This window comes from Mobula birostris, chromosome 13 (genome assembly GCF_030028105.1).
Source record: "Mobula birostris isolate sMobBir1 chromosome 13, sMobBir1.hap1, whole genome shotgun sequence".
Lineage (NCBI taxonomy): Eukaryota > Metazoa > Chordata > Chondrichthyes > Myliobatiformes > Myliobatidae > Mobula > Mobula birostris.
This window is the reverse complement of record NC_092382.1, coordinates 36,063,514-36,075,979: the sequence shown is the minus strand read 5'-3', so window position 1 is coordinate 36,075,979 and position 12,466 is coordinate 36,063,514. Positions and strand designations below refer to the sequence as shown.

General features: G+C 39.1%; 1 protein-coding gene across 1 annotated transcript; it reads right to left on the bottom strand.

Annotated features, from left to right (window-relative positions):
* Positions 1 to 215: 215 nt before the first annotated feature.
* On the bottom strand, positions 216 to 11,976 carry LOC140207527 (scavenger receptor cysteine-rich domain-containing protein DMBT1-like). The gene is made up of 9 exons (XM_072276065.1): positions 11,911 to 11,976; positions 9,795 to 10,112; positions 9,641 to 9,715; positions 7,887 to 8,198; positions 7,721 to 7,756; positions 6,113 to 6,229; positions 5,197 to 5,304; positions 3,182 to 3,292; positions 216 to 2,285 (listed from the first exon to the last, which is right to left on the bottom strand). Exons 2-9 carry the CDS (start codon positions 9,976 to 9,978, stop codon positions 2,272 to 2,274), a joined length of 957 nt encoding a protein of 318 aa, XP_072132166.1. The 5' UTR covers positions 9,979 to 10,112; positions 11,911 to 11,976; the 3' UTR covers positions 216 to 2,271.
* Positions 11,977 to 12,466: the final 490 nt, after the last annotated feature.

The following is a 12,466-nucleotide window of genomic DNA, read 5'->3' as shown; positions in this document are numbered from 1 at the left end:
CACGTCACCGCCACCGAGTCGACCGCTGACGCCGTCTCACGAGAGCTCTGATCTCGTCTTGGACTCCTGGCTGGCTCGCCAAATTGTCGTACTCGATCGGACCCGATGCAAGAACAAATGTACTACAAAAAACACTAACACACGTAATTCTTTTTCAAATCTTTATTCTTTACTCATAGCATGCTATGGGGGAAGTTACAGACTGATTTCCCAAAAGAGCCACTCCAGACACTGCCCTCGAATTAAACAATTCTCCACAATTTATAACATTGATAAGGTAGCAGGAAATCTTACGATTACAAATTTAGATAATATTAGAATCATTTTAATCACATATTAAGATACAATTAGATGTAAAATAATCATTGGTCAGTTAGTTATAATTATTTTAAGCCAAAGCTAGCCCCTCAGTTCCTCATTTGGACCCTTCCCCTTTTCTCCAGAACATCCTAGCCCCTACATTATACTTCCCATATTTAGCTCTACCTTGAGCTGCTTCTGCAAGATCAGATAGTTCCTTATTTGAGCCTTTGCCTGTCTTTAGACAACAATGACTAGTACGTCACCGGTTGCTGGGTAAAGCTTCTTCTTGACTGTCCAAAACAGTAAGCTAAGGCGCCCATAAAGTGATTGATCATTAATTAATCATTGTTCTTCGTCTATACCCGTATTTACCCCTTCACCCCAGCAGAGGGTTGTTAGAGATTACAGCAGGGCATTGATAGGATGCAGAATTGGGCTGGGAAGTGGAAGGTGGAGTTCAACTCAGATAAATGTGAAGCGGTTCATTGCGGTAGGTCAAATTTGAAGAAAACATATCATTAATCATAACAGTCTTGGCAGTGTTACGGATAAACGAGAGCTTGGACTCCGTGCCCATAGGACAGGCAAAGCTGCTGTGCAGGTTGTCAGTGTTGTTAAGAGGGTGTACAGCGTGATGGCCTTCATCAACCGTGGTATTGAGTGAATTCAAGAGCCTTGGGGTAATGTTGCAGCAAGAGACGTCTATAGTTGGATCCCACTTGGAGTACTACGTTCAGTTCTGGTCACCTCACTACAGGAAAGATGTGGATACTATGGAGAGAGTGCAGAGGAAACTTACAAGTCTGTTGCCTGGATTGGGGAGCAGGCCTTATGAGAACAGGTTGAGTGAACCCGGCCTTTTCTCCTTGGAGCGACGGAGAAGGAGAGGTGACCTGATAGAGGTGTAAAAGATGGTGAGAGGAATTGATCGTGTGGATAGCCAGAGACTTTTTTCCCCCAGAGCTGAAGTGGCTACAACGAGTTCGCATAGTTTTAAGGTGCTTAGAAGAAGGTACATGTGTAATGTCGGGGGTATGTTTTTCCACACAGAGAGTGGCGGGTGAGCAGAATGCACTGCCAGCAAAGGTGGGAGATGCTGATGAAATAGGTTCTTTCAAGAGAGATGAGTAGATGAAGCTTGGAAAATAGAGAGCCTTGCGGCAGGGAAATTCTCAGCAGTTTTTACAGCAGTTTATATGATCGGTACAACACTCTGGGCCAAAGACCCTATAATGTGCCGTAGATTTCCGTGTTTCTCTGTCTTTATCAATACGTCCGTTAGAGGGAATAGAGCAATAGAAAATAACAATATGAAAATCTGCAGATTTATCTTTCTGGATAGGAGGAAATGACATGCTATCAGGTGTTGTTCGTTTTATTTAATGTAAAATCAATACTCTCAATAGTAGAAGAAGTTGTGCACTTTTTTATAAATTTGACCTGACAAATACTTCGAAGTTATTTCTTGTTGTATAAAAGGGATTGCAATTAAATGCCAACACCGATAAGAATATTGTTTTCGTGAATATATTAAGGTATCTAGATTTTAAGTAGCAAAGTAATCGCACTGAAAGTAGCAATCACTTTAAGATGGATTACAAGCATCGCCAAAGTATGCTACCTCAATATAAATGTACAATTTAATTCAAAACAATCATATGGAATTCTTCCCGCATTTATTATATTAGTTCCATAGTCTGCTGCTAATATTTGAGCACCGCACCCTTTATTGTGTATATATTGAACAATTCTACAACCGCGTACTTTACAGACAATAACATATAGAAAGTGCAAGCAAAAGAGAGCACATTTAGTTTTTTTTTGGTCTTCAACGGGCTGATGTGAAGTATGGGAATGAACTGTCGACGATTCGAGCTGCAAGTGATTTGGAAATCCTGGTGTGCTGTCGGTCATTTCATCATTGCTGTCAGTCGAAGAGAAAACATGGAAAGCCAGATGCAAGCGAATCTACGACTGGGCCTCTGTTCGAGCGAAAATGAGGGGCATCAAATTGAATAGAAAAACACAGTTTCACCAAACAAAGTAACTTTTGGAACAATGTTCAATGTGGAGTCAAAACAAACAATTTCTTTGAAACATCCATTGTTGGCGACAGATTGTCTGCAATATTTCTGGCTTACACAACCAGTCCGCTTCGACTTTTAAAAAGTAGCATATTAAAAGAACATGTGGAGTGTGCAATGTCACAAAATTCGCTTTAACCTTGGAAATCATATTCTGCACGCATAAAAACAGAGCTTCTCATAGGCCACTGACGGAAACTTGATGTATTTTTGGAAACAGAGTGTTAAACAGACACAAAAATACATCAGAAAATACAAGGCAACCAATGAATATATATTTCTGGTTACTGTGGATAGGCTAGAAGAAAGGAAAGAACTCGTCTTGTTCGTTCTGAACAATATCGGCAATTCAGGGTAGCAGAATATCAACACAACCACTGTCCGTCACGTTCACACAGTCTGAGCAATAAATTATGTCACTCACAACATCATTGCGATCGTCAGGAACCAGATCATGGAGCGATCATATATAAAACTTTATTTCTGCCGATTGCCGCTGTACAACAAATTACTTGGGATGATGAACTATTTTCTCATACTCCGAACATGCTCATTTATTTCATTTTTAAAGGACTATAATTCAAAGTAATTTAAAAGGAGGAAATCAATGATTTATTAAATTGAATGCTGACTACAGACTTCATTAACACTCTTCCTGTAACGCAAGATCCTCACAAAACCACGAGATTGTTCAATCACATCAATACACACATAGAAGGACAATTTTCTTTGCTGGGTTATGATTACAGACTGATTGAACCAAAGTAGAGCAAAATGAAAATAAGTGGACTGACCATGAATATTGGAAAACAACCCTTCAGGGTCTTGTAGATCATGACATGCACTATATAGATAGTCGTTGGTGTAATATTCGGCTTCATTAATGGAAGGAATGGATCCAGTAACTAAAATTCAATGAAAGAGATCATCAAGGTATTTGTTTGGTATTTTTCTTGTTTTTGTAATGAACACATCATTCAATCATCGCGTCAATGACTGTATCATCTTTACCTTAAATGGCATAATCGTTGAATACCGTTCAATAGAAAGTGAAAAGGAAGATGCGCGTTCCGCCTTCAATTGCTAATGAAACAATCGATATGTGTTTATGGAATCGATTTTATTGCTAACTCGTTTGTGTATTGCTCTTGTTAACGCTTTCATTGACGGATGAAGGTGACTAAGACAAGCCTGCTGGAGGAGAATGAGGAAATATGTAGATAGAAAGACAGATAGATTGATAAAGTAATACAATGCAAAGGTATTTATCCCGGCCTTCCTTTAAGTGGAGACAGTTAATGTTATCGGTTACAGTTCAGTCGATATATTAAGCAAAAATAAAATCAGCTGAAGTGACTAAAGTCGTCATCCAATTAGCAGAACATTTTTATAGGGAAAATAGTTCAAGTTCCTAGTTAAATGTCTTCGTGCAAGAATGTGAGTCGGTACGTCCTTGGAAAGTTTGGTAGAGTGAACCATAGTTCGTGGTGGGTAAAGTATTGGAGAGGATAGTCAGCGACATAATTTACCTGCTTAAACCACACTCAGAATATCACGCTCAGTTCTGGTCAGCTCATTTTAGAAAGGTATGAATCCTCAGAGATAGTGTAGAAGAGATTGAACACAATGACTCCCGAACTAGGGGCAACAATTTATAAGTATAGATTGTTCGAGCTGGACCTTTCCTCCTTAGAGGCTTTTCCCAGATCGGAAGTGGTTAATATGAGGAAGCTACCTTTAACCTGATTCGAAGAAAGAACGCAGTGTTGTCAGTGGTAATTTTGCTAGATAGATAGGGGTGAAAGCGTGGAACGCCCTTTCGCGCTGGTATTGGAGATAGATATATTAGGGCCATTTAAGAAACTTTTATGTGGCCACATGTGGTCCATTGCTTTATGTGAAAGCAACTAAAGAATGTGTAGGAAGGGAGAGCAAAATTGATCCCGTGTAAGTTAACAGGTCGGCACAACACCGTGAGCATAAGGAACCGTACTGTGCCATATTGCTCGATGTTCAATGTTCTCCGTTCTGCATTCTACTGGCGAACAGGGAAAAGTTCAGAATTCGGAATTGCTGAGAAAAGTGCGAGTTATTTCCGGAAAGAAGAAAGGAAATGCCTCTAATACTCTGAAATATTGGAGACTATATCAGCAGATGCTGGCAGAGTATGCTTCAGATTTCTATTATCCATTGAGCTTCCGTACGTTGATCGTGAGTAATATCATACCACTCCAGACTCCACACTCAGACAGCTGATACCTGGTTCTCAGCATCCTTCATAATTCATATCTATTGTGCCGTCGAACAATCTATATGGCTTTTCATCATCTACTTACCGCATCTACTTATGTCCTCGAAGCTTCTGACTTAATTTCTCACGTGCCATAAGGTTTCCTTTCCCCTCATCCGGTCTCGCCTATCACCTGCCAACCTGTACTCCTTCCCCATGCTCCATCTCCTTATTTTGGCTTCTGTAACTCCTTTACAGAGCTAATAAAGTGTTTTGGTTCGAAACGTTGACAGTTCATTCTCCACCATAGGTGCACCTTGATCTGCTGAGTTCCAGTAGAACATTGTGTGCTTTGCTCAAGATTTTCAGCATCCGCAGAATCTCTTGTGTTTATTGTATGACATCACACTATTATTTTTCTTGTTACAATTTCATTTCTGAAGTTCCTATACAGCCATGTGTGTGTGTGTGTGTGTGTGTGTGTGTGTTTTATTATTATTGCTTGATTTTGTTACCAATATTGGATGAATTGAGACGGTATCAATTTGTGCATAGCGGATTCCGTGTCATACTACACACCTGAACCTTGCATCTCAGTAAATTTCTTGAATGGTGGAATATTCTCAATTTCCTCGTAAATTGCTTGGTAAAAGTCAACAGGTGATCCATAGCCACTCATTAGTGCATCTAATAAAGAGAGAGTGGGGATGAACATCAGCATAAACGAATTTGTACATGAACATTATGCTTAAACTAAAATTAATTAAAATGATCTTAGTCAAGGTGAAGAGTTAGTGAACGTGATCGTTGAATCAACCGATGTGTGGATGATGCCTCTGGCCAATCAACCGAATAAGTTTGGCATCAGAAAGATGAAAAGAAGGGTACGGAATAATGAGCATATTTCCGATTATTGTTTAATAGTGAATACACATCACATTTGAATCGATGACAAGTTTAATATTATGATTAGATAGATGCGAATGCCATCATTAATGGTAGTGGATGAAGACAGGATGGAAATTTAGAGGTCACTCCAGAACATGACAGAGAAAGCCTGGCTGTGTTGAAGAAATATAACAGCATCGTGAATATGGAATGATGAAATGATAAGATGATGAAGAATGGGGAAAATGCCTCCTCTTACTTCGATTGGGAGAACCGAATCAGAATATTCGAGGATACAGAGCAGATTCTTGAAATTTATACTTCCAGGTGTTCAGAGCATGGATGTATTACAGTGAGATACACAGTAAGGTAGCCACTTAACAAATCAGATTTAACCATTTTCCATTACTACATAATGAAAATTTATCATAACTCCACGATCACTAAGGGCCAGTGAAAACCACCATTACAAATGTCCCACGGAAGGCAAATAAATTCCCAACAAAAGCGATGAAAACATATTTAAGTTTAGTCATGTTTGCACAAAGATCATGTTTTGGGAAACCCCAAAAAAACTGAAAACGTCGATGTGAAGATTGGCCCTCACCACTGATTGCTGACCGTCTCCTTGCTATCGTCACCAGTATCAATAACTCAATGATGAATACAGATCCAAGGGTTATGCAGACAGTGACCATGATGGATGGGGTCCAGTTTCCAAAATCTTAAAACGAAAAATAAAAACATGTATTTCGATAAACACGAAACAAACACTATACATCCAATGCAACGAAATTTTGAGCGATCTTTAATGAACTTAATCATACATTCAGTTATCACGATTTTTAAAAGTTATATCCCTATGTATTTCAAGACAGAAAGAGCGGAGCGGAGACACAAAGACTATTTCACAATAAAGCCTGATATGTCAAAAGTATTTCCCAGCACAGTAAACCTTCTCTCCTCCACCTGGTATCAGATCAGGATAAACACCCCAAGTAACGTCGTGTTCAAATTCCATTTCCCCGCACATTGCTGGATTGAAACAGCAAGAAGGAAGGTGAGTTTAATTATAAGAAAACATTTCCAGGAAAAAAAAATATTTCATCGTACTTATCCTTGCATTTCTTGTTAACCGCCTCTAATCAGCACAGAGAGATTTAGCTAGTAATGGTGCACGGTTAAGTGTACACTCAATGAATTCAGAAAATATTGGAAAGCTGCCGATTATTATCACTGACACTCTGTTTGTAACCAGCAGCTGCGGAATTATTTTCATTCCAATTATGCACTTATACGCCAGGCCCACATAGCGAGGTTGGTCTTTATGAAGGCAGAGCAATACTGAGGAAATGGGATCTTATACCCTTACTATTTCTTCCTGCACGGGTGCATGCAGGGTCCAAAAATAAGACTGAGCACTTGCACTGTTACAAATCGTCACCAAATCTCGAATACTATTTCGGGTCCGACATATTATTCAACTCTATTGCCGTTGAGCACACATTATATGCAGCGCCTTCGCAGGATAACTAAATAATCATCAGACCATGCTCGCTTCTCACTGATGCGATGTACCGGAGCCTTGGGTCCTCACAACTGGGCTCAGAAATAATTATTACCTCTCAACCACCATGCTCCTGATAGGGTGCATAACTTCAATTATTCCAGTGGTAAACTGATTCCACAACCTATAATTTCTTTCAAGGGTTACATAACTCTTGTTCTCAGCATTAATTTTTACTGATCAACTTGTTGACATTTTTTTCTGATTTTGCATTTGCGTACTTAGTTGCTTTTTGCTATTTGTTATTTTTCCGCGCTTGTTTCTGAGTAGTTCTTTAAAGATTCTGTTGCGTTTCTATACATGTACAGTGAATGCCGTAAGAAAATGAATCTCAAGGCAGTATATGACGATATATGGATATTTGGTAACAAATTTCCTTTGAACTTTAATATTTAGTATCTGCAAACACCAAAACTTTCTCAAGAGTATTGGACGAGCAACTAGTTGATTCACAGAAAATGTCTGACCGGGAGTGGAGATCATGTTTTTTACAATTCTGCATATTCCTGCTTAAAATATTTGAGAAGACGATTAGGATCCCATACAGTTTCTAAAGTATCCATTGTGAACTCAGCAATTAGGAAATACGAATAATCAATTCTTGATATCTGCAGCATAGATGCGAAATGTAAGCGTCAAAATCCATACCTGAATTGTTGCGTTCAGTAGGAGTCAGTCCGGAACCTGTGTACATATTGCAAAGAAGTTTCAGAAAACGCATCTCTATTGGTGTTTATATTGGATATTTCTCATTCCGAAATTAACAAATCATTTGGAGGGAAATTGGAAATGTCAGTCAAAGCATAGAGCATACCAGAACAAAGAACGATGACATCTTCTTTGTGATCACAGTCATGTTGACCAAATGATGAGGAACGACAGCTGGACAGAAAAGATTCACTTCCCGTGCATTTGACTTCATCAAGCCAGACAGGACCGGCTGCCTGGGTCATTTTAACATCTTCTGGAGCCCAGAGAGCAAGGCCACACCTTAGCTGTCTGCAGACGACATTGGCATCAGCCAGATCCCAAGAGTCGTCACACACCGTGCCCCAGCTGTCATTAAACCAGACCTCAAGCTTTCCGGAGCAGTTGTGATTGCCGTTAACAAGACGCAATGGAACATCTAGGTATGAAACAATAAAATTGAGATTTATTTAATAATTAGTCTGGGAATCAGAAGTTCGTCAGAGAGAAAATAGAACTAATTATAGAACGCAAGGGCAGGCACCTCGGCCCACCATTTCTTTATACAACACTGCCAAATTATACCACCTCTCTTCTGCCTCACATAATCGATATCGCTCAAATACTTACACTTGCCTACTCCAGCTGAAAGCCTTTTAATCACGATAACTGTAAATATTTCTATTATCACTCCTCAAAACCTGCTCCAAGCAATATCATTCTCAATTTACCAATAAAGGTTTTCCTCTACTACTTCATTTAAGCCGTCATCTGTCACCTTAAATACGTCCATTAATATTTGATTTTTTTTTTTACAATGGTTCAGACTCTCTACCTGGCCTGTCTCACCTAATGATACGTATCTATTAGGACTCATTTTAGGTGCAGAATGAGTCCCAAGTGTTTCCATTCCTTCTTATCCAGGCAGACTCTGAGTAAATCTCTTTTATAAACCCCACATGCTTCTTGAAATGCGACAAATGGAAATATAAATGATATGAAATCATTGCTTTTCATATCCACAAATAGTTTATGAAGTCCATTCATTGTTGATCGAACAGGCAACATATTTTATTCTTATCACTAGTGTCCGATTAATGAAGGCATTACGTCACAGACCTTGCTCTTCAACTCATACTTCATCATGAAATGCTGAAAGACATGATGAAGGACAAAACCAATTTCACTGTCAGCCAGTTTGTTTTTTGTCTTCAGTTCATACCGGCGAAACAAAAAACACTCGAATACAGCTCATGCACATCCTTCAACTCCAACCATAAATTGTGGGCGTTATATATACGTCGTCCTATGTTCTCTCTAGTTAACCACTTGTGTTATTTTGGTTATGTAATACAGATTGCCTTGCTCTCTCATTTTCTCATATTTCCAACGAAATAGATATCTTTTATCTATTGATCGTAGCCTTTATTCATCTTTCTATATTGCCCAATAACCCGACCGTCTTTATGTATCCTGCGGTTTACATATATTTACTTCATTTGTTTTATCCAAATCAACAATGTCTCTCGCCTTTGACTATCTCCATACTTTCCCTCGTTCACTTCCCTCCTTCCAAGGTAATACCGATTCCCAAGTCCGTCCAGCTGGTCAGAAGACAATTCCTGCATATCATTTATAATCTTGCCTGATAACAAATGTTCCCGATGAATTCCAATTAACTCCCTCTATCTTCTGTCTGGACATGGAATTCGTCACAATTCACTCCCCTTTGGCAGTGCTCAACAGAGTCGTGGGAAACCAGGATTCTGGTCAATGCGCGCCCAATTTCGTAGAGGGCAAGAGGAACGAAATTTATTTTTCTGATAGCGGCATTAATACAAGGTTTTCTGATTTCAGCAAAGAAGTTTTCGAATTCGTCACCTTTTAAAGGGAAAGAGGAGAATGCGTTTTCTTGCAAGCAGCCTCTTTCAGTGATTCCTTCCGTCATATTGGTTTCTGTTGACAAAATAAATATTTTGACGAATTTATACATAAATATGTAAAACGTAAATAGATATAAGACTGTCTTATTTACCTTCGCAAGCAACTCCTGCATCCTCAGTATGGTCACACTGGTGTTTTCCCCACGGTTGCGACTGACACTGCCAAAGGGTCGATTCGTGTGAAGTACATTCAATCTCATCCAACCATATAGGTCCACGTCCCTTTCCAAATTGATATGAGCCAGGATAAATATTATTCATTGGTCCACATTTCATTTGTTTGCAAATCACTTCTGCAGACTTGCCATAAAGGTTCGTGGAACAGACTGTTCCCCAGGTCCTGTTGTACCACACTTCAATTCGTCCTTTGCATCGACTACCTCCGTCCTGCAGGCGCAACTTTTTGTGCTCTGATAAGGATGTATTTGAAGACAAAAGTTGTCGCAAAATTAGCATACAATGGGAAACGCGTTTTTTTCTACTTCTGCAACAGAAATTAGCCGTGTGTGTGTGTGTGTGCGTGTGTGTGTGTGTGTGTGTGTGTGTGTGTGTAGAACAAAGATAAAAAAATAAAATGAGCACATTCAGTAGGAAGTTATTGATTAGCAAAATTAAACGAACCCAGGAAGCACGGAGTGATATATTGTGCTGAATTACTGAAAGGAGGGTACGGGTTAGTGACGGAAAATTAAGGAATAGAAGATCGAGCGTCTGATACTGGAATCTTATCGGATTCACCAACAATTGAGAATGGTAAATATTTGAATTCATTTAAGGAAGAAGTATGAAGAGCAGGGAAAATCTGTCCATCCTCTGTCCTTAACGAAAAGTATGAATTGAGACATTGGAAATATGTTGACCGACAGAAACCGTCACTTGCTCTTCAGGGCAAAAAAAAAACGTGGTTAAATGTCTTGACTGCCCCTCAGTACCTCATTCTTAAGACCGCACCTACTAAATCCAGACTAGTAACAGACTGTGATGAAATAAAGGTGGCGGCGAAATTACTATATTATTTTCATTTATTCTATCCCCCGATTCGATAAGAGTGTTTGAAACTGATTTTAGGATTTATTTGTGTGTGTATATATATATATATATATATAATATATATATTCCAGGCATTATCTTCGGAGATTCTAATGTAATCACCTACACTATTTAATCGCATGCAAATCACCTGTGTTTTGAATTCGGAAAAGCTGACCTCACATTAGCTTCTGGCTTTTTGCCACTTCATTTAGCCACAGCTACTCTGATTGTGTTATCTGTCTTTTATTCCTTCCTGCGACAATACAACTCAATAGAATATTCGTCTTCTCTGGACACACTACAGCCTTCTAGTCTCGGTATCAAATTTCTACCGTTGGCTCTTTTAGTTGATTTTGTTTACAGATATTATTTTACTCCTGACTTTTTTCCCAATTAATTCAGTAAGTGAGAAGGAGAGGTAAAGAAACATGGGGAAAAAGAAATAATGGGAATTGAAAAAGAATGCTATGTTTTTGAATCTTTTTTGGGGGGGATTTTATTATACGGAATTTCCATCGATCCGATTTGATAAATTGTATTATTCTGTCTCTCCTGATTTGGACTGCTATGTTATTTCTAGTCACTAGATGGCCCTGCTTACTCGCATGTTCACAGCAACTTACTACTGCTTTGCTAAGTAATTGAATTTCATCATGACATCGGGTATTTAAGAATCGCTTGCATATTTTAGTCTGAAACACTTTGCTACGGGTCGAAGGAATTTGGATCAATATTTGAATCTATCTTTTGTAAAAACGCCTAGCAGTATTTTTTTTTTCACAGCTCCTCGAGTAGTGTAACGAGTTGGTGAACAGTCAGTCAACCATCAAACTACACCGATACATAGACTGGAGATTATTTATTTGCCTCGCTTGAGTAAAGAAAACGGGGAAGCACTTGAGCGACGGCAGAAGAATTATTAGGCAGAATCAATACTGAAATCAGGATGATTAATGTTATGACATTAGTAATGGGAAATATAAACATTCCAGATACATAGGGAATAAGTTTAATGTTTCTGCGTACGTGTGCTCCACGCATTATCAACATTTAGACAGTTGATTCTGGCCCAATCGGCTCCTGTCCAGTTTTACATTATTTATTACATCTCCGTAGTCATGGCGTGCTGCACAGACAAAGAAAAGTAAATTTAAAGAAAATTGAAATGTTCTTTACCAGAGCATGTCAATGTCACAGCTTCTTTTTGACTGCAGTCATGTTCGGCCCATGGTGCTGATGGACATTCCCAGAGAAATGTTTCATTACCCGAGCATCTCAGTTCATCTAACCAAACTGGGGGAGGGCGTCTTCCGCAGTAACCGTGAGTTTTATACTCCAAAGCATATCCACAACCCAGTTGTCTGCAGACCACGTTAGCGTCGACCAGATCCCAGGAGTCGTCACAAACCATGCCCCAAGATCCACGGTAATAAACCTCTAGCTGACCAGCACATGGATCTTCACTTCCGGAGAGTCGTAACTGCAAGTGGCCTATCGAACAGTAATATGGAAAGTAAATCAATACATTGGAAAGTAGAAACATCACCGGCTTCTCGTTTCTAAAGATGATTCTGAGATTATTATTATTGCTCTTAAAAAGAGCTGTGCCATGATGTAACAATTATTCCAGAACTTGAAAATGTTTGAAATCCAAGTATAAAATGTAAAAGTTTGGATGAATACAACATATGAAGAAACGCAGAGTTGCTTCTATCATTAAGGACGGAACTCA

What these genes read in the sequence shown, in the direction of transcription:
- LOC140207527 (XM_072276065.1), bottom strand. Translation starts at nt 9,978, where the DNA reads ATGAAATGTGGACCAATGAATAATATTTATCCTGGCTCATATCAATTT. An exon ending in TGCAGGAGTTGCTTGCGAAG is followed by an intron (nt 9,716 to 9,794) that starts GTAAATAAGACA and finishes TTTTGTCAACAG; the next exon opens with AAACCAATATGACGGAAGGA. An exon ending in TGTCATCGTTCTTTGTTCTG is followed by an intron (nt 7,757 to 7,886) that starts GTATGCTCTATG and finishes ATATGTACACAG; the next exon opens with GTTCCGGACTGACTCCTACT.